The 21,384-nt window shown below is 35.5% G+C and overlaps 2 protein-coding genes and 1 pseudogene across 9 annotated transcripts in view; 2 read left to right on the forward strand and 1 right to left on the reverse strand.

The window, feature by feature from the left end:
• CEP57L1 (centrosomal protein 57 like 1) overlaps positions 1 to 16,302 on the forward strand; it is an 80,563-nt gene extending 64,261 nt beyond the window's left edge. For 7 of the 8 annotated variants that reach the window (XM_073893763.1, XM_025863709.2, XM_025863719.2 and 4 more), the window contains 7 exons: positions 4,892 to 5,008; positions 8,341 to 8,418; positions 9,321 to 9,407; positions 12,573 to 12,650; positions 12,764 to 13,008; positions 14,012 to 14,156; positions 16,033 to 16,302. In XM_073893763.1, coding sequence (XP_073749864.1) covers positions 4,892 to 5,008; positions 8,341 to 8,418; positions 9,321 to 9,407; positions 12,573 to 12,650; positions 12,764 to 13,008; positions 14,012 to 14,156; positions 16,033 to 16,251 — 969 coding nt within the window. In that variant the 3' untranslated portion in view covers positions 16,252 to 16,302. Of the gene's footprint in view, positions 1 to 4,891; positions 5,009 to 8,340; positions 8,419 to 9,320; positions 9,408 to 12,572; positions 12,651 to 12,763; positions 13,009 to 14,011; positions 14,157 to 14,928; positions 15,048 to 16,032 lie in introns of all 8 variants that reach the window. The other variant, XR_012378525.1, reaches the window with a different exon arrangement.
• LOC112816932 (ubiquitin-conjugating enzyme E2 D3 pseudogene) lies at positions 10,789 to 11,214 on the reverse strand (annotated as a pseudogene).
• Positions 16,303 to 16,439: 137 nt separating the features above from the next.
• LOC141369919 (putative uncharacterized protein C6orf183) overlaps positions 16,440 to 21,384 on the forward strand; it is a 53,828-nt gene continuing 48,883 nt past the window's right edge. Inside the window, 1 exon segment of the mRNA XM_073893767.1 lies at positions 16,440 to 19,048. The gene's annotated coding sequence lies outside the window, so the exon portion shown is untranslated.

Raw genomic sequence — 21,384 nt, forward strand, 5'->3', positions numbered from 1 at the left:
ACGGTCCACAAAACCAAAAGACAACCGACAGAATGGGAGAAAATATTTGCAAATGACATATCAGATAAAGGGCTAGTATCCAAAATCTATAAAGAACTTATCAAATTCAACACCCAAAGAACAAATAATCCAATCAAGAAATGGGCAGAAGACATGAGCGGACATTTTTCCAAAGAAGACATCCAAATGGCCAACAGACACATGAAAAAGTGCTCGACATTGCTCGGCATCAGGGAAATCCAAATCAAAACCTCAATGAGATACCACCTCACACCAGTCAGAATGGCTAAAATTAACAAGTCAGGAAACGACAGATGTTGGTGGGGATGCGGAGAAAGGGGAACCCTCCCACACTGTTGGTGGGAATGCAGGCTGGTGCAGCCGCTCTGGAAAACAGTATGGAGGTTCCTCAAAAAGTTGAAAATAGAGCTACCCTGCGATCCAGCAATTGCACTACTAGTTATTTACCACAAAGATACAAATGTAGGGATCCGAAGGGGTACGTGCACCCCAATGTTTATAGCAGCAATGTCCACAATAACCAAACTGTGGAAAGAGCCAAGATGTCCATCGACAGATGAATGGATAAAGAAGAGGTGGTATATATACACAATGGAATATTATGCAGCCATCATAAGGAATGAGATCTTGCCATTTACAATGACGTGGATGGAACTGGAGGGTGTTATGCTGAGTGAAATAAGTCAATCAGAGAAAGACATGTATCCTATGACCTCACTGATATGAGGAATTCTTAATCTCAGGAAACAAACTGAGGGTTACTGTAGTGGTGAGGGGGTGGGAGGGATGGGGTGGCTGGGTGATAGACATTGGGGAGGGTATGTGCTATCGTGAGCGCTATGAATTGTGCAAGACTGTTGAATCACAGATCTGTACCTCTGAAGCAAATAATGCAATATGTGTTAAGAAAATAAAAGAATAAGAAGAAGATAGCAGGAGGGGAAGAATGAAGGGGAGTAAATCGGAGGGGGAGATGAACCATGAGAGACGATGGACTCTGAAAAACAAACTGAGGGTTCTAGAGGGGAGGGGGTTGGGGGATGGGTTAGCCTGGTGATGGGCATTAAAGAGGGCACGTTCTGCGTGAAGCACTGGGTGTTATGCACAATGAATCATGGAACACTACATCAAAAACTAATGATGTAATGTATGGTGATGATCATAACAATAAAAAAAAAATCAAAAAAAAAAGTGTTGTAAGGTTTTGGGGTACCTGACTGGCTCAGTTGGAAGAGAATGCATTTCTTGGTTGTGAGTTTGAGCCCTCTGTTGGGTGTAGAGATTACTTAAAAATAAATAAAAACTGAAAAAGAATTACTAAGTGTTGTAAGGTTTTTGCATTGTTTTGGAAATGGTTAACAGTAACAATCAATACTGGCTTTTAATGGGTCGAGAATTTAATAGGTTCTTCCAGGAACTATAAAAGTTGACTGCAGAATTTATCCAGAAAAGCAAAGGTCCAAGAATAGCAAAACTATTCTGAAGAATAAGGTCCTGCTCTACTGCATATTGAAACAAATTGTAACTATCAAAATTAACATATTTTTATGGATAGACAAGCAGAAGAAAGGAATAGAATATACTCAGAAACAAACTCACTTACATGGAAATAATATACAACAAGGATGCCATTGCAGATCAGTGGGGAAAAGATAGACTTCAATAAATGGTTCTAGGAAAATTGGTTGGCTATGTGAGGAAAAAAAAATGAAATTGGATCCCAATCTTACATCATACACAAAAATCAATTCTAGGTGGGTTAAAGATTTACATGTAAAAGGCAAAACTTTGTTTTTTTTTAAATATTTTATTTATTTATTTGAGAGAGAGAATGAGAAAGAGCACGAGAGGGAAGAGGGTCAGAGGGAGAAGCAGACTACCTGCTGAGCCGAGAGCCCGATGCGGGACTCGATCCCGGGATTCCAGGATCATGACCTGAGCCAAAGGCAGTCACTTAACCAACTGAGCCACCCAGGCACCCAAGGGAAAACTTTGTAATTTTAAAAAGGAAATGCAGAACAATGTCTTGATGACCTTGGCATGGAGAACAGTTTCTTAAACAAGATATAAAAAGTAACAAAATAGTATAGAAATGGGCCCAGTTATGATGAGGCATTTAGCGGGAAAAAAGAAATTACAAATGGCCATACACGTATAGAAGAATTATCATTCTCATTAGTAACTAGGAGAATGCAAATTAACAGCACAATAAGGTACTATGCACAATAAGGTACTACTTCACATCCACCAGTATGGAAAAAACGTATAAACCTGGTAATTCTGGGTTTTATAAATGAGGGTACAACAACCAGAAGAACAACCACTTTATAGAGTTCATAAGATAAAATATAAGTTATATTTTATCTTATAAAATAACCTAGAAATTCCTGTCCTAGCTAAATATTGTAGATCAGTGACTTTTAACAGTTTTTTAAATGTTTTTTATTTAAGTATAATTTACATATGGTGAAATGTGGAGATCTTAGGTGGAACGTTCAGTGATTATTGATAAATAAATATACTCATACACTCCATAGCCCTCCCAAATAACAGAAATTCTGTCATATCTCTGTCAAGATATTTCCTGCTCTCTCCCCACTTCCCGACAAGGCAACTACTATTGTGATTTATTTTACTTAGAGTTTTTGCCTGTCCTAGAATTTTTTATATTTGGATCATAGAAAATGTACTCTCTTATTTATCATAAAGGTTTTTTTAGATTAATCCATGTTGTATCAATAGTTTTTTTTTTACTTTTTATTGTTGTATAGAATTTTATTATACAGATATGCCACGATTTGTTTATTTGTTTTTCATAAAATTAGTTGGGAAGATTCTTTCTTCTGTTTTCTGAAAGATTAGCATTATTTCTTCCTTAAGTGTGTGATAGAATTCAAATTTGTTAGAAGCTATCTGGGACTGTAGTTTTCTTTGTGGACTGTTTTAGATTATGAATTCATTTTTTTTAACAGGTGTAGGCTACTTGGAATTTGTTTCTTTTTGTGTCTTTAGGGATGTCCCCCTTTCATTTCTGATATTGCTAATTTATAACTTTCCTCTTTTTAAAATTATTCCTCTACCTATCACTTTTATCAATTTTATTGATTTTTTCAAAAAACACCTTTTTTATTTTTAAATTTTTTTATTTCCTACTTAATTTATTTCTACTTTATTATTTCTTTCCTTCTACTTATATAGAGTTTAATTTGCTTTTCTCCCCCTAGCTTTGTATGTTGGAAGTTCAGATTATTGATGTTAAAACTTTTATTCTTTTTTTAAATGTTGCATTTAATGATGAAAGCTATCAAGTTCCCTATAAACTGCTTTACCTACATCCCACAGATTTTGATATTTTGTATTTTCATTATCATTCAGCTAAAAATATTTTCTAACTTCTCTAATGATTTCTTTTTAAATTTTATTGATTTCTCCTCATCCTCTGTTAACTTCTCTCCTCCTCCTCCTTCTTTTCAGTAGCTGCTGTACAGGTTAAAATATGTATTTTTTACTTACCACACCCTGCCATGAATTAGTATTAAAACATTTCAGTATAATGTACCATCCTCACTATAATATGCTTCCACTTGTCCCCCTTTGTGCTACAGCTTCCATACATTTAATTTTGCATTATTGTAAAACCCACAAGACATCATAATTATTTCTGCTTTAAAGGTTAATTATCCTTTAAAGAAAACTTAAATAAGATGAAATATGTATCTATTCCCATTTTTACCATTTCCAATGTTTCTTATTTCTTTGTGTAGATTTGATTTTATGTCTGGTGTCATTTCCTTCAGGCCAAAGTACTTCCTTTACAAGTATGCTGGGAATTCTCTTAGCATACATTTTTCTGAAAAAGTCCTTATTTCACCATTATTGGGGAAGGATATTTTCACTGCATATAAAATTCTGGTTGACAGCTTTTTTCTCTCAGCACATTAAAGATGTGGTCAAAGTTGTCTTCTGGATTTAATAGTTTCTAATGAGAGTTCTTACCTTCATTCTCCTGTGCATAATGCATCATCATTTCTCAGGCTGCTTTTAAGGTTTTCCCTTTATCACTGGTTTTCAACAATTTGATAATGATGTGCCCAAATGTGAATTTTTTTGTATTCTGCTTGGGTTTTTAAATTTATTATTATTTTTCTTGAATCTGTCAGTTAATATTTTTCATCAAATTTGGAATGTTTTTAGCCATTATCCTTCAAATAATTATTCTTGTCTGACCTCCGTCTTCTCTCCTTCTGTAACGCCATTTGAATGTCAGATCACAGATCACCAAGACTGTTTATTGGTTGTTTCAGTTTTTTGTTTTTTAATAGACTTTATTCTTTAGAGCAGTATTAAGTTTATAGAAAATTGAGCAGATAGTGCAGAGAGTTCTCATATACTTCCTGCCCCCTCACAGTTGTCTCTATTATTAACACATTGCATCAGTGTGGTAATAAATACATTACAAAACTGTGTATAGATATGAAAATATAGGTGTAACTTTCCTTTTCTCCAGTTTCTCTATATGCTTTATTCCTCTGATAGTTGCTTTTCTATGTTATAATTAGAGGATAAGACAGTGTGTAGGTTTGGTCACCTTACAAATAACAGTTTATTCAATACAGGTTTCACTGATGATGTTTTCCTTGGTAGAAATGTTATATAAACATGCATAGAAGAGTTTATTCCATTGATGCTAATATAGCTCTTTTTTTATAATTTGATTTTCTTGTTTTTTACTCATAAGCCCCTAAAGCATATACATGTATATATGTGTTTCTTATGACAGATTTATTGTGCTTTAATTCTCAGAAATTGTATTATTTTTGAGCCATTGGCATCACTTCACAAATTCAGGTTTTGTTTTTATCCTTTCCAGGCCCAGCTTCAAAGGGAAAAAGAACAAGATCATAGGAAGCTGCAAGCAAAACTTGAAAATCTTGATATCTTAGAAAAAGAATGTTTTAAACTTACAACCACTCAGAAAACTGCTGAGGTAAGCTTCCACGTATTTCTTTGAAGTGATGATGCCAGGAATAAATCTTTAGTGTTAAGCATTATTGGCCCTATATGTGAATATACAGTAAATCTGATTTATAAAACTTCTTTAACAGCTCTTAGTAATCCAGATATGAATTTCTGCCTATGGAGATTAAAGTTAATGTATTCTGTCATGGCATGAATGAGCTTGCCTTTTGATGTAAAATTGTAATTTTGGCTTCTTCTGAAATGGCAGAACATTTTCATTTGTCAGATAATTTGCCTAAAGGATATTGAAAAGATTGTCTTTCACCATTTGTAGTTAAGTCTATCTTCAATCCTCCTGAAATGCCCTCTCCATTTTCCAACCAAATTTTATCCATTTTGTAGGACTTTCTCCAGGTCCTGCTTTCTCTGTGAAGCCTTCCTGAGTTCTCCAACACTCAGGGAGCTCTCCCTTTGAAATGGTACTGTCCTCAAATTCTGAACCATACCATGGATATAAGATAAAATATTTATATGTATAAGTATATACGTGGTCTGAGTCAAATTATGCTCATTGTTTTGTTGTTTGTTTCATGTATGTTACTGTTTCCTTAAGTACAGTATAAGCTCTTAAATAACAAGGAACATATCTTATATTTCTTTTTTTTCATTTTTTTACAAATTGAGATAAAATTGACATAGAACATTGTATTAGTTTTAGGTGTACAACATAATGATTTGATATTTGTATTTTTTTGATATTTGTATATTTTACAAAATGATTACCACAGTAAGTCTAGTTAATATCCATCACCATATGTTGTTACACAATTGTTTTTCTTTTTTTTTTATGTTTTTATTTAAATTCCAGTTAGATAGGGCACCTGGGTGGCTCAGTGGATTGAGCGTACAACTCTTGGTTTCAGCTCAGGTCATGATCTCAGGGTCATGTGATCTAGCCCTGTATTGGGCTCAGAGCTCAGTGGGGAGTCTGGTTGGAATTCTCTCTGTCTCTTTCCCCACCCCTCCCCCTGCTCTCACTCTCTCTCTCAAATAAATAAATAAATCTTAAAAATAAATAGAGATTATGCTAAGTGAACTAAGTCAAGCAGAGAAAGTCAGTTATCCTATGGTTTCACTTATTTGTGGACCATCAGGAATAGCAGGGAGGACATTAGGAGAAGGAAGGGAAAAATGAAGGGGGGAATCGGAGGGAGAGATGAACCATGAGAGACTATGGACTCCGAGAAACAAACTGAGGGTTCTAGAGGGGAGGGGGGTGGAGGGATGTGTTTGGCTCAGTTATGGGTATTAAGGAATTGCATGGAGCACTGGGTGTTTTACACAAACAATGAATCATAGAACATTACATCAGAAACTAATGATGTACTGTACGGTGACAAACATAACATACATACATACATACATAAAGGAATAAATTCCAGTTAATGTACAGTGTAATATTTCATGTGTATAATATGGTGACTAACATAACATACATACATACATACATGCATACATACATACATAAATTCCAGTTAACATACAGTGTAATATTAGGTTCATGTGTATAATATAGTGATTCAACAGTTCCATGCATCATCTGGTGCTCATCACAACAAATGCACTCCTTAATCCCCATCACCTATTTAACTCATCCCCCCACCCACCTCCCTTCTGGTAACCATCAGTTTGTTCTCTGTAGTTAAGAGTCTGTTTCTTGATTTGTCTCTCTCTCTCTTTTTCCCCTTTGCTCATTTGTCTCTCAAATTCCACATATGAGTGAAATCATATGGTATTTGTGTTGTTCTGACTGACTTATTTTGCTTAGCATTATACTCTCTAGTGAAACTTCAGCTTTTTCTGCCTTGCAAAGTAAGGTTGGAAGTCACCCATCTACTTTTCTGTCTTGCAAAAATCATTGCCACCTTTTCTCACGTTACCTTCTAGTGTATTTGTCCTTTGGTATTTAAAACTTTCTTATTCTATCCATGTCATTGCAAATGGCAAGATTTCATTCTTTTTTATGGCCAAGTAAAGGTTCATTGAATAAATAAATATATATATACACACATCTTTATCTGTTCATCAGTCGATGGACACTTGAGCTGTTTCCAGAGTTTGGCTATTGTAGATAATGTTGCTATAAACACCAGGGTGCATGTATCCCTTTAAATTAGTATTTTTGTATCTTTTGGGTAAATACCTAGTCGTGTGATTGCTGGATCGTAGGGTACTTCTATTTTAAACTTTTTGAGGAACTTCTATACTGATTTTCACAGTGGCTACACCAGTTTATACTCCCACCAACAGTGCATAAGGGTTCCCCCTTCTCACCATCCCCATCTACGCCAACATCTGTTGTTTCTTATGTTGTTGATTTTATCCATTTTGACAGGTATGAGGTGATATCTCATTGTAGTTTTGATTTGTGTATCCCTGATGATCAGTGATGTTGAGCATCTTTTCATGTGTCTGTTGGCCATCAGGATGTCTTCTTTGGAAAAATGTTTACCCATGTCTTCTGCCCATTTTTTAATTGGATTATTTGTTTTGGGGGTGTAGAGTTTCATAAGTTCTTTATATTATTTTGGATAGTAACCCTTTATCAGATATGTCATTTGGAAATATTTTCTTCCATTCTGTAGGCTCCCTTTTAGTTTTGTTGATTGTTTCCTTCACCGTGCAGAAGCTTTTTATTTTGATGTAGTCTTTATCTTATGTTTCTTTTTTTTAAAAAAGATTTTATTTATTTATTTGACAGAGAGAGACACAGTGAGAGAGGGAACACAAGCAGGGGGAGTGGGAGAGGGAGAAGCAGGCTTCCCATGGAGCAAGGAGCCCGATGCAGGGCTCGATCCCAGGACCCTAGGATCATGACCTGAGCCAAAGGCAGATGCTTAACAACTGAGCCACCCATGCGCCCCTATATCTTATATTTCTAATATGTCTTCCTCTCCCTTCCCTCCTCCAACAGCTGTACCCTTAATAATATGCACACAGTAGACATTTATTGTGTTTTGAATGAAACATTGAGACCCAAGACTATGATCATTTGACCTTCTAGATTTAATACCCCCCAAAATTTCATCATTATGGTTTTGTTGCTAGAAGTTAATAATGTCTTTGCATGTACATTCTTTGCTTTCCCTTTGTTCTTCTTATATGTAATAGCAGGTAAAGAAGCATAGGAAGAAAGCCAAGAAAAATTGTAGCATCTTTTGCCATTTCTTTTTCTTACTTTCTGCTTTAGCTTACTGAACTACTAACAATCAAGACTCGAAGAGTCTATGTGGAAAAAGAACAAAGGCTATTTGACTCTAGTTTTTATATAATAATACCAGTTTTTTTGTTCTTTTGCAGGACAAGATTAAACATTTAGAGGAAAAACTTAAGGAAGAAGAACATCAGCGTAAGCTATTTCAAGACAAAGCATCTGAAGTAAATAGAGCATTATATCATTATCACAATAAACCACATGTTTTATTATAATTTGTTTTCATTATCTGCAGGCTATATTTTAGACTATAATTTCTGCTTCCTAACTTGTTAGTTTTGGTCTCTTTTTGCTATAATAATGAGATTCTCAGTAAGTCAGCCAGCATATTTATATACTTGGATGCCTGCCAAAAGAAGTCTTATAGTCTTTTGAAATTCTGACATATATATATATGAAATAATTCCTGATATAGATTGTTTTCAGTTTGATTGATATATAGGTATTAAATAATGCATTCTCTTATAAACAGAAAATGATTGCATTTAGCAATAGACTTAGTGGGGCTTTCACATACAAAAAATAGTATTTAGGGTTTTCTTTTTTTTAAGATTTTATTTATTTCAGAGAGAGAGAATGAGAGAGAGAGAGAACATGAGAGGTGGGAGGGAGGAGCAGACTCCCTGCTGAGCAGGGAGCCTGATGTGGGACTCGATCCCATGACCTTGGGATCATGACCTGAGCCGAAGGTAGATGCTTAACCTTAACGGACTGAGCCACCCAGGTGCCCTGGGGTTTTCTTTTCTTCCTCAAAAAGCACTTTTTAAAAAAGATTTTGTTTATCTTAGAGAGAGAGAGAGAGAGAGAGAGAGAGAGAGCATGAGTGGGGGGAGGGGGCGGAGACAGAGAATCTCAAGCAGGCTCAGTACTGAGCACAGAGCCTGACATGGTACTCGATCTCATGACCCTGAGGATCATGACCTAAGCCAGGCACTCAACCAACTGAGCCACCCAGGCGCCCCAAGCATTTTTGTCTTCATAAGCTGAGACCTGATTTCTTATTATAATGTTTTTGAAGAAACTTGTTAAAAATCAGTTGCATAAAGCTTTTTCTTTAATATTATAGCTTCAGACTGGACTTGAAATCAGTAGAATTTTAATGTCTTCAGTATCAAATCCAAAACACTGCAAGGAGAAGAAGAAGTCTTTGAAGGTATGCAGATACTTTTCTTATTTGCTAATGCTTATTTCTTTACTCTTTTAATATTTATACCTATCCATTTCCAAAAAGAATTTAGAGAGATTTGTAATAAAAGACATGCAATAATGCTATGAAATGCAGATAAAAACATAAGTTGAATGCTGATGGTTTTAGGTTTGAGGATAGAAAATTCTATAAAATCCAGGTTAAAGAAAGTATCAGCAGTTGAGCCCAAAAACTAATTTTGAGTTTACTTGATAACCAAAGCAAAAAGGACCATATGACAATCAGTATATTTGTGAAATAACAATAAACATGCCAATTTTTCTAGAAAGATAGACATTTTCCTAGTACTAAACTCTTTTTTTTTCGATTTGTGCAACGTTATTGCAAGAAAAATAAATAAGTTATTAGCAGAGCTATTAGTTGATCACTTATCCATTGACAACTTGCATCATTTTTACATTAAACAGTGTATTGAAGATAGATTAACTATGAGCTCCGAGCTTTCTAATAATTTAAATTTAAATGAAAATTAAAAAAAATTTTGAGACCCTGTTTTGGAATGCAAAGGGTATTTGACTTCCAGTTTCCATTCTCTGTAGAACAAGAACATATCATTCCTTTATTAACATGCATAAAATACATCATAGATTTTGTTCTGCTGATGCTATAAATTAATATCAATTCTCCATTCATATCAGTTTGAGCATAAAGTGTATCATGTAACTCAAATTTCTCTCAATGGAAGGCTTAAGAAAGAATGGATGCTTGAATAATGTTGCTTCCTTTGATGTGACAACTGAGCATCCATCTCCGTCCCCCTCAGATGATTTTCTTCAGCATGTTAGAGCAGTGAGGAATGGTTTTAGTGTCATAACCAAGTTAGAGTGAAGACATTGGCCACATAATACACATGCTCCATTCTTTAAAAAATTCTGAATCTTGGGGTGCCTGGGTGTCTCAGTCGGTTGAGCATCGGACTCTTGATTTCATCTCAGGTCATGATCTCAGGGTCGTGGAATGGAGCCCCGTATTGGGTTCAGTGCTCAGTACAGTCTGCTTGAGATTCTCTCCCTCTCCCTCTGCACAACCGCCCCCCCCAAATAAATAAATAAATAAATAAATAAAATCTTTAAAAAAAATTCTGAATCTTGGGCAACTATACTTTTATAAATACCTTGTAGTTTTTAATAGCAGTTATTGTCGAAAACTGGAAGAAGTTAAGTCTTTGTCAGATGAGCATCTGAATGAATGGAGGGAAATAAACAAAAAATAAAATTTTATTTTAGTCTGCTAAGGGAGCAGCAGTCTGGTAAGAAAATTAAAAAAGGAACAGTAATTTAAATTTTATTCCAGCTATAATGCAGGTTATTTTGACCTTACAGTAGCATCACATGACATACTTCTGAGTCCATTTCCAAGATACTCTGTTGTACTTATCTCTTTCTGTTTTATAGACCTGTGCAATCTCTGGCACTAGAGGGTCACATAGCAGTGAACAAATGGATAAAAGAATTTTAGAAATAGTTAAAGCAACAGATCACTGTGATCTTAGAATATCAATACAAATGCTACCATTACTGTTAATATTTGGCAGATAAATTCTTGTTGTAAATGCAACCTTAGGTGGTTTGAAGTAGACTATAGGAAAATGAATCATCAAAAATAATACACCACCTTGATGTGGGCTACCATTAGGTTCCATAATTGTGGCTTGCTAATGAAAGGTATCATCCCCAACTGGACCTGCAAAATATTGCGCTAGAGGGTTATGGGCCAAATCACTAAGTTCCTTTTTAATCCATTTCAGTGCCATGACCTGTGCTTTTCATCTGGCTCCTCACTCTCTCAGTGTGTGCTCAAAGGCTGCACAGGGAAGGACTGTCTCTTCGTCTCACACTAGTTCTGCCAGACACAGGCACAGAGGGTCAGGGCCTCCCTCAAGCTACCCCTAGTACTAAACTCTTATAGAAATGTATTCTGCAATATTTTATAAAAGAGACACTAAATGACACAACAGATGATAACAACACAATAGATCCTAGAAGCAGTTTTTTATAACTTAAGGTCACCAGACCATATCTGTTAGAATGACAGTAGTATTTATCTATCAGTTCAGATCTTGGGAACACAGAAACTCCTTAGATCGGAAAAGTAGTAATTATACACAGTTGAAAACTTAAATACTATCAATAAATACAGTGAAAAGGGGCGCCTGGGTGGCTCAGTCGTTAAGTGTCTGCCGTCGGCTCAGGTCATGATCCCAGGGTCCTGGGATCGAGCCCTGCTTTGGGCTCCCTGCTCTGCAGGAAGCCTGCTTCTCCCTCTTCCACTCCCCCTACTTGTGTTCCCTCTCACGCTTTGTCTGTCTGTCAAACAAACAAAATACAGTGAAAAATCAGTAACAACAACTCTGCAGATCAAAATAAATCCAAATCTAAAGCAAGGCCTTTAAGAATTCATAAGTGGCATTATTCTTAAGACTGAAAGAAAAAAGATACCTATATATCTTGCTACTTCTTCTGATAAAGAATGAAAATACATACTCATTTGGTCCAGCTCATCTTGCTTTACTATCAGTGATTAAGCTGTAGTACATCCATAATATGAAATACTACACAGAAATAAAAGGAATGTGTTGGTATTTGCTGGATCCTGTTGAAAGAGATTTGGCTTCATTTCAGTTTTTTACTATCACAAATAAAGCTGTTATGAACATTTGTGTATAGGTTTTTGTGCGAACATTGGTTTTCATTTCTCTGGGATAAATGTCCAAGAGTGTAATTGCCGAATCATCATATGTACTTACCATATAAGTACATGTTTAGTTTTACAAGAAACTCAAATTATTTTGTATTCCTACAAACCATGCATGAGTGATCTGGCCTCTCCACCTCTTTGCCAGCATTTGGTATTGTCACTGTTCTTTATTTTGGCCATTCCGATAGGTATATAGTGATATTTCATTGTAACTTGCATTTTCCTAATGGCTAATGATGTTGCAGATCTTTTTATGTGTTTATTGCCATCTATATGACCTCTTCAGTGAAATGTCTACCCACATTTTTTTTATTGTTTTCTAATCAGATTTTTTACTGTTGAATTTTGAGACTTCTTCATATCATAAATGTCTTTTAAAACAATTTTTGTTTATGTTTTTTGGTCAATATTTAGAAAACTAGATGTTTAAAGGGAGGACCACCTCAGCAAATTCATTCAAAGTTTGGATCACTGCCTGTTGTGGCTGAGAAGGTGAGAGGAAGAATGAAGATACTTGTTCAGACACACTCCTGCTTTGTTGTAAGTGCAATTTAAATGCCATGAGTCATTTGAAATTGTTCTTAGCTATTTCTTTTCCCCTAAAGTCTGCCAGTGTGAACTATTCTGTGAATGCAAGTATGCAAAGCCTCCTGCAGTTGATGAAACATTACGGGCCACATAACTGTCAGAAACTTACTGAAGTTACGGAGCCTCGATGTCTCTACAAGCCTACTAGAACAACTTTCCAGGGTAAAGCTGAACCTTCTGATTCAAAAAATTCCATTTCTATTGGTGACAATTTGTCTGAACTTGTGATGGCAATGCAGGATGAGCTGGACCAAATGAGTATGTAAGTATTTTCATTCTTTATCAGAACTAGTAAGATATATAGGTATCTTTTTTTCTTCTGTCTTAAGAACAATGCCACTCATGAATTCTTAAAGGCCTTGCTTAGATTTGGATTTATTTTGATCTGCAGAGTTGTTTTCACTGATATTTCACTGTATTTATTGATAGTATTTAAGTTTTCAACTGTGGGTAATTACTACTTTTCCGATCTAAGGAGTTTCCGTGTTCCCAAGATCTGACCTGATAGACAAATACTACTGTCATTCTAACAGATACAGTCTGGTGACCTTAAATTATAACTCACAAATGCTTTTATAAGAAAGATTCTGCTTTTGTTTTGTATAATCTTTTTAATTAAGTGAAATTTCATTAGACAAGTAGGAAATTCTTTGTTTTAAACTCTGGCTGGTCTGCATTATAAGTTTTGAAGCATCCATAGTAAATAAGATTCTGAGTGGGATACATATTTTAAGCCCCAAGTTTAAATATATATTCAACAAAAATTCCAGGAAATATGAGATTTGGGTAGCCAACTAGTTGAACTAGGACATCTGTAGAAGATACAGCTTGTTCTCTTAACAGTATTCCTTAAAGTGGGCTATCACCAAATAGAGATTTCTTGGGCAAATATTTTTATAGCTGCAGTTCTTCCCAAACACCGTATATTAAGAATTCCAAAGTTGGAACTAAAGAGAGTCCTTTAGTGCTTTTAGCTAAGGACATCAGAATATTTTATTACATTTAGCTATGAACATCAAGAATTCAAAATTTATTTTAAGGTTCTTTAAGACCCTAAGTCTAAGATATTTCTAAATTTAATCTCAAATCATAAGAGCCTTTTATATTTACCATAGATTAATTAGATAACTGTACATAAAGAGACTGTCTTTGAAAATTAATATTTAAGTGACAAAAATTTATGATTGAACAGAATATTGTTTAATTCTATCAAAGATATATAGTATAAACCATAACAGTGCTTGATATTTGCTTTTCTTTCATAGGGAGCATGAAGAACTACTGAATCAAATGAAGGAAACTGAAAGTCATTCAGTCTGTGAAGACATAGAATGTGAACTAGAACATTTAGTCAAGAAAATGGAAATTAAAGGAGAACAAATTTCCAAACTGTTGAAGCATCAAGACAATGTAAGAAGGCTTTAGTAAAAGATTTTAATAAAAAGATATATCTGGAGTCAGTGTTATATCTCTGTATGATCTTTCAAATTTAAGGTCTGTATGTGTGGCTTAGTGAAAAGATGACAGGAATCCCTTAGGCCTGTTATAGAGCCCTCTGTCCCATTGGAATAACATTGCCTCCTACATAACTCTCCAAGATAATGTAAAGTAAGAGGAACAAGAAAGTTTAGTTATGTATTCGGAAATGGCCTTGGGAAAATTTTGAGGTAGACAGCCCTCCTGGTTACCCTTTTAACATTCTTTCCCTTTACCTCTCCCACCCCTAATCCCTTAATGAAGCCCCTTATGTTGACAGGTCTCTACTTCGGTACCATACATAAACCTGGCTCCTCAAGCAGTATTCTAATGCTAAAATGACTGTTTCTCCTTTCCCAGAACAAGTTATGCTGTGTTCTATTCCCTGGGGACCTGTGCTTAGCTGGCTATAGTGTGGTGGTAAGGGGGACTCTCTCGTTGCATGTGAATTCTTAATAACTAAGAATCACATAACAATTTTAATATTTTAACAGAAGAATCATGGAATATTATAATATTTTATTCCAAGACAATGATTCCATAGGTTGGATTATTAGCACTATTACACTGCTAGAGCAGAAGGCAGAGGGAGTCTTTCCAGGAACCTTCAAATCACATCATGTAGCTATCTGCCTATGGAATAATCAGCATTCATATAAGTTGGTGATATATTAACCTCACAATAAAGCCTTCCCCACTTTTATAGGAAAGTAATAAAGGATTCAGAATTTTACTGCCTTTATTCTTCTGTGACCAATAAAGAGAAAAAGAGGAAATGAAACTTTTGAAGCAAATATTTTCACTTTACTGGCTTTTAAGGCTCTAGTAAGTAAATTTTTTTGTATGATTGTGTTAGGGTGAAGATTATTTAACTTATACACTTTCTTAGAATTGCATAGGAGAAATTTGAAGGGAATAGAGAATAGTCATATTTTTAATGCACATAAATCATATTTTGAAAAATATGATTTATGTTCTATAATAGTCATAGCAGTATAAATTTTCAAGCATTTTATCGTGATAAATTTAATCTCTGCAATTAAAATGGCCTTGGACAAATACCAGGTTCTTAGCCAATGTCTGGATCACCTCTACAAATTAGGCCTATGGATTAAGTGAAATAGACTAAGTAATGGACTAGGCTTGGCAGAAATGGGTTTTGGCAAGTTGATAGGTTTTATTTTGTTTAATTCTTTCTACCCAACTGTTACCAGATACTACTGAATGAAACTTTTTTTTTTTTTTTTTTGGTACAGGCATTCAGTAGTACTTTAAATTCAGGAATACTTTTCAGTAAAATATGTATATATACACATTCAACTCTATAAATTCAGTGCTCATTCCTAGCACCAGATCTTTGCTTTTCTGTTAATACCACCTGAAAGGTCCTTTTTCTCCTGTCTCTATTCTCTAGTTTTTACTCATTTCATAGCCTTTATAAATCTTCCTCTCAGCTTTTCATTGATCTTTGCAGCCCACGTTGGTCTTGTCCTGCTCTAGTCTTCTCAAGTAAATACCTCTGTCCTGCTCAGACTTAGCCCAGCCTCAGTTATTCTCTGGTTGTCACGTATATGCTTTTCTTTCACTAATAAGAGCAATAAGCTTTTTGAGAGCAAGGATTGTTTTATTCATGATATTTTTACCTAACTAGCACGGAGGTAGGCATATGACAGGTATTCAATAAATAAAGACTTAATGAACTTTTTAAATTTCATGTAATCTTTATAACATCAATCCAATCCATCTATTTTAGTAGAGTATATTTTTAGCATCTTTTTTTACTAAAATGTTAGATTTTTTTTCTTTCCAGGTCCGTAAACTGCAGCAAAAAGTTCAAAACTCAAAGATGAGTGAAGCTTCGGGTGTTCAGAGAGAAGAGAGCAACCTTAAAGGATCAAAGAACATAAAAAATAGTCCCAGAAAATGTTTGCTAACTAACTCTCTTCAGAAGAACAGCAATTTTCATCCAGTACAAGTCCATAATCTTCAAATGAAATTGAGAAGAGATGATATCATGTGGGAACAGTAACACAATAGTAAAACTGTCACCTTAAATGAACTCTGTCAGTGAGATCTTGAATTGTCTAAAGTGGTTTTAATATACCTTTATGAAATTCTGAATTATGTTTCTAGTCCCTATAAAGTGTCAAGTTGTAGTATTTTTAAATTAATGCCTAATGGGGCACCTGGGTGGCTCAGTCGGTTAAGCGACTGCCTTCGGCTCAGGTCATGATCCTGGAGTCCCGGGATCGAGTCCCGCATCGGGCTCCCTGCTCAGCGGGGAGTCTTATTCTCCCTCGGACCCTCCCCCCTCTCATGCTCTCTCTCTCTATCTCATTCTCTCTCTCAAATAAATAAATAAAATCTTAAAAAAAATTAATGCCTAATGACCTCCTAAGAGTCACAAATAATAAATGACTGCATTTTTTCTCTTACTGACTGAAATACCTAATCTGTTCATGTTTTAGACACATTGTTCACTTTGCAGATCACTTAAGCTAAGTCTAAGAAATTATACTGGATTGGTGATACTTAAAATTGAGTTAAATTTTGAGACTCAAGTACCATTCCCCTTTTTCATTTAGTAGGCTTGTAACCTTAAGAACCAATGTAAAATGAACACAGTAATGAAAGGTCTTTTACCTTTCATGGTGCTTCCTCCCTATCTTATTTTAGAGCTATGAAATGTTTTTCTTTTTTGGAAATTTAAGAGCTCTGTAAAGAGCTCGATTTTTATGTGACAATTACAAATAGGAACTCGTAGTTATTTAATTTTTAGATGACAGTAACTCAAGTACAGAAGCCTTTTTCTGCAATTCCTGTTCCTTTTACAAATCCAGGGCTGCTTTTTAACATGAGTGACTTATCTTATCCCTTTATAACTAAAACTTTTGATGAGTTTTAGTCTTTGCATTATATACATAATCATCAGTATAAATTGAGAATGTGACTATCCAGTACCCACTTTTATAGCAAAGTATAGGAAAAATAAATTGGACATTTTATTACCTATCCAGTAAAAATTCAGAGGAATATGATACATTTTTAAAATATTTTTAAATCAGTGATGTCATAAGCAATTTCTTTGTTTATGTATACTTTATAATAAATTTACACTTGTTGACCTATCTTTTAAGAAACCTATGGAAACTGGTATGACTCTTTTGAACTTTTTTGGTTTTTCACTGAAATCCTTCGGGGCAACTAGAGAATTGAAATCCTCAACTGAAGTAGAAATAGAAGACTGACAGAAAAGCCATAGTAGAAGGGAGGAACTCAGAAGCTAGGATAGCAGTTTAAGAGATCATGATTCCAAAGGCACAGAGTTGGAAGTATATTTATCTATAGCTGGGGGAATAATCAAGCTACAAGTATGAAAGAATTTTCAGGGCAAGATCTGGGGGAGTTAGGAAAAGCAATTATGTTAAAGACAATCCTCCTAGGAAAATCCCTAACAGTATGTAGGAGAAAGGGGGTAATTGTGGAACTTCTGGTGAGGGAAGAAGAAAACTCTGATTCATTCTCACTGAGAGAAGAGATGTTATGTTAGAGGACCTTTCCAAACCCGAAGTGGGGAAATAACTGAAAATGGGCAGATGGATACTTGGAATTATCCTTGAAAGTAACTTATGATAGAGATGAAAGATTCTCTCTGGTTTAAGTACTGCATGTGTCTTTCACCCACTCTTCTTCCCTCTCCCTCTACAGCTTCTTCAGCCCCAGAGATGTTGCACAGAGCGCTTCATCTAAATTCATTTTCATCACCTTACCTTTTCAACTTTGCCTTTCCGCCTCAAGAATGTGAGTGCTGTAGTTTAAACTTAGCACAAAAATCACCAGGACCATAATGCAGCCCGATATCCTTCTGGGCCTTTGTTTTCTATGCATTTAGGAAGGTGGCTGACCATATTTAGTTTATCAGTAGTGAAGTCATTACTTGCAAAAATGTATTGCTAAAACAAAAACAAAGTCATTTTAGGAAAGTGTGAATATTTCAGTTAAGAATTGAGAATTTTCTTGGAAGATCAGAGTAGTATAGGAGAAAAACCAGAAGACTTCAGAATTAGGAGACTTGGGTTCAAATTGTGACTCCACCCTTTAGTAGCTTGGACAATCAAATAACTTCGGAGCCTCCATTTCTTATTTGTTAAGTAGGGATTATATTGTTACCTACCTCGCAGGGTTGTTGTGAGGAGTAAATGAAATAACACGTCAAAGCACCCAGCAGAAGGGTTGGCATTGAGTAAGAACTCAATAAATGTTAAGTCTGACTGCCCTCCCCCACCAAAAGTTGTCAGAGAACCTGAGTTTGCATGGGTTAAAGCCTGAAAGCAAGAACCGAAATGTATTCTTTGTAAAAATGGGAATATTCTAATTACTTGGGTTTGGTTTTTTGGGTTGTTTTGTTTTTTGTTTTTTGACTGTGCGTCTGGGAGGAAATTGTTTTGGCTTATTCCCTAGCTCAGGTTTCTCATGAGGCAGGGGAAAGAATATGGTCTTACCATGGTGCAGAAATACACAGTCACACACAGCAACTTGGTTTAGAGTCAGTTTTGGTTGTTGGGTAACAGTTATTATGGAGAGACACTAAAGAATTGTCTCTTGTTGCTCCATCACAGCTACTGAACTAAAAACGTGTCCTGCTCGCAGACTGCTGCTTGCCAGAGCCTTTGACTCCTCAGGGGGTGGAACAAATGATTTCCTTCCTGGACAGGGGCAATCTGTGGTCAGTGTACAAGAGTTGCTGTAGCAACCCCGCAGCTGTGCCCTGCCTAGCAGAAACTCGGTAGGATATCATTGATTTTGTTCACTTCAGTGAAAAACAGGTTTGTTTGTTTTTTATTTAATCAGAAATTGAAAAAATGGAATTGGAACTTTCTAGCCAAGACAGATCTCAACTTTGATGAAACTGTGAAACTAGAAAGTTTGAGTGTTTAAAACAGCAGGTATTGTGAGTACTCTAATTTTGGAAATTGCAGTTGGACTCTTGAATTAACCATACCTGTGTGGGTTGGTTGTTGGCAACCTAGCCATTTTTATTAGGTTATAGCCGAAGATAGGAGGGTTGGAGCAAAATGTTCAGTTTTCAGCAGTATAAGATTAACGGAGATACTTAAAATAGTGAGCTCAATGAATGGTGATGGTGTACTTAAAGGTTTTTGAGATTTTTAGATAGCCTTTCTCCTTTAAAAATACAATTTTAACTCCGAAGGAGTAGTCTTAATCTGTGATAAGACATCAAAAAATTTAAATTAAAATTTGACTTGCAGTGTGGTGAGAAGCTAAGGGGAAAAGTCTGGTTGGTTATGCACAATGGAAGCAGAGCTCACTATGGCCAAAAATGCACCAGCTGCCATTGTTGGTGTAGAGTAAATAGTGAAACACCTAATGGGGTTTCCTGGAACTCTGTTCAGCTGTAACTAAAGCTGTATGTACTGAGAACATTTAATTGTATGTGAAGTTTAGATAAGTACAAGCTGACTCCCAGATGTATAACAAGACAAACCTCTCTATGGCATAATACCATCTGTGAGGTGGAAAAAAAAAACAAAAAACCTCAATATGGGTGCCATGGCACCTTTTGATTAAAATGAAATAAGGATGAATAAAAATAATATTGACTGTCATCGATGTAAAACTAAATTTATTTCTTGGTAATTAAATAGACCTTGACAGCGCCTCAGGCTTTTTCGTCATAATCTATAAGCTTATTTTCATGTAAATTTCCTCCTTTAATTCCTTTTTTATACTTTGTTATATAAGGAGAATTAGGCATAACAAAATTGTAAAGTTTAAAGTTTTAAAATCTTGTCTAGGGCAGAGTTTGTTTTTATTGTAGTTGTACATTAGTCATTTAAAGAATAAGGTGGATTTTTTTTTTTCCTGGTGCGATTTTTGGGAGTGTTCTCCTTAATGGTATAGAGTCATTGAATTCTCATTTGGTACAAGATCCTACTAGATGCCGTAGGCAATTATTAGAATTATAAATTAGCACCCCCAAAGAAATTTATTTTTTATTATATATGCATGGTCCATTGGGTACCTATGTGCATTAACAGTTTCAGCAGAAAATAACAGAGAAGCAAATTGATGTCTTGTTACTTTATGCTCTGAGGCCGTTTTTTGACGATCTCAGTTCAGTCTACAATGTTAATGACCAGTTTAGCAGTCTACAATGTTGGGAGACTGGATCCAGTGTGGTTAGAGGAGGGATGTTAGGAATTAAGAATTATCTGTCCGAAAAAAGATAAAAAGTTCTGTGAAATAATCAGCTTTGGTGAAGTTATCCATTATACTGTCGACCCAGGTTTTTCCTCCATTGATATTGCTTATCCATCTTTCCCTCATTCTTCAGGTCTCAGTGTAGTGCTTCCTCTAGGAAGCCCTCTTTGAGTCTCCCTGTCACACCCCTCCCTCTTCTCCCAAATCTGGCTTCACTGCCACTTCTAGGTATTTCTCCTATCTTTGCACTTAGTACATGTTCTTGTTATCGCTTGTTTGTCTTTCCCATAGACTGAAAGCTCCCTAAGGGCAAGATCCTTTCTTGCTCACACTGTAGCCAGCACCCAGCACAATACCTAGCCCATAAGCAGTAGCCCTCTCAATAAATATTTGATAATTACCTGTCATGAAGTTATGTTTACCTTCTTTGGTGGTCTCATCTGAGTAAGCGTATTGGGCCACGCACTGCTGTCTTAGGCACCAGTGCAGTTGTGCAGCTGTTCCATCTTTCAAGGGTATGTGACCAAATTTTACATAATCCCTGGTTAAAATATGCCGGTGTTTTATTGTTTGTTTGGGGGTAAAGATAAAAGGCACTTAGAATGATGCTTTCTTTGATTTTATGGTGCGAAGAGGAAGAGGTTAGAGAGCCAAGGTAGTTCTTTATTTGTATATGGTATGTTTGACTTGTTCAGTCAGCAAGTATTTCCTGATCTCTAATCAAGTATTTGTTATCTCTAAGGTACTGTGCTAGATGCTATGGGAGATTCAAAGCCAAATTATGCGTGGATTCTCTCTTCAAGTTGCTTATAGTCTGATGAGAGGGGACAAAAATATAACAGAAGGAAGAAAACAGTAGGGGACATAGAGGTATAATGACCATCCCAGAGAAGATGCTTAAATATTTGTCTACTAAATTTTTGTTCTTCATCTGTTGATA

The sequence above is a fragment of the Callorhinus ursinus genome, unplaced genomic scaffold (genome assembly GCF_003265705.2).
Source record: "Callorhinus ursinus isolate GAN/ISIS: 27379988/994484 unplaced genomic scaffold, GSC_fseal_2.0 scaffold6, whole genome shotgun sequence".
Taxonomy (NCBI): domain Eukaryota; kingdom Metazoa; phylum Chordata; class Mammalia; order Carnivora; family Otariidae; genus Callorhinus; species Callorhinus ursinus.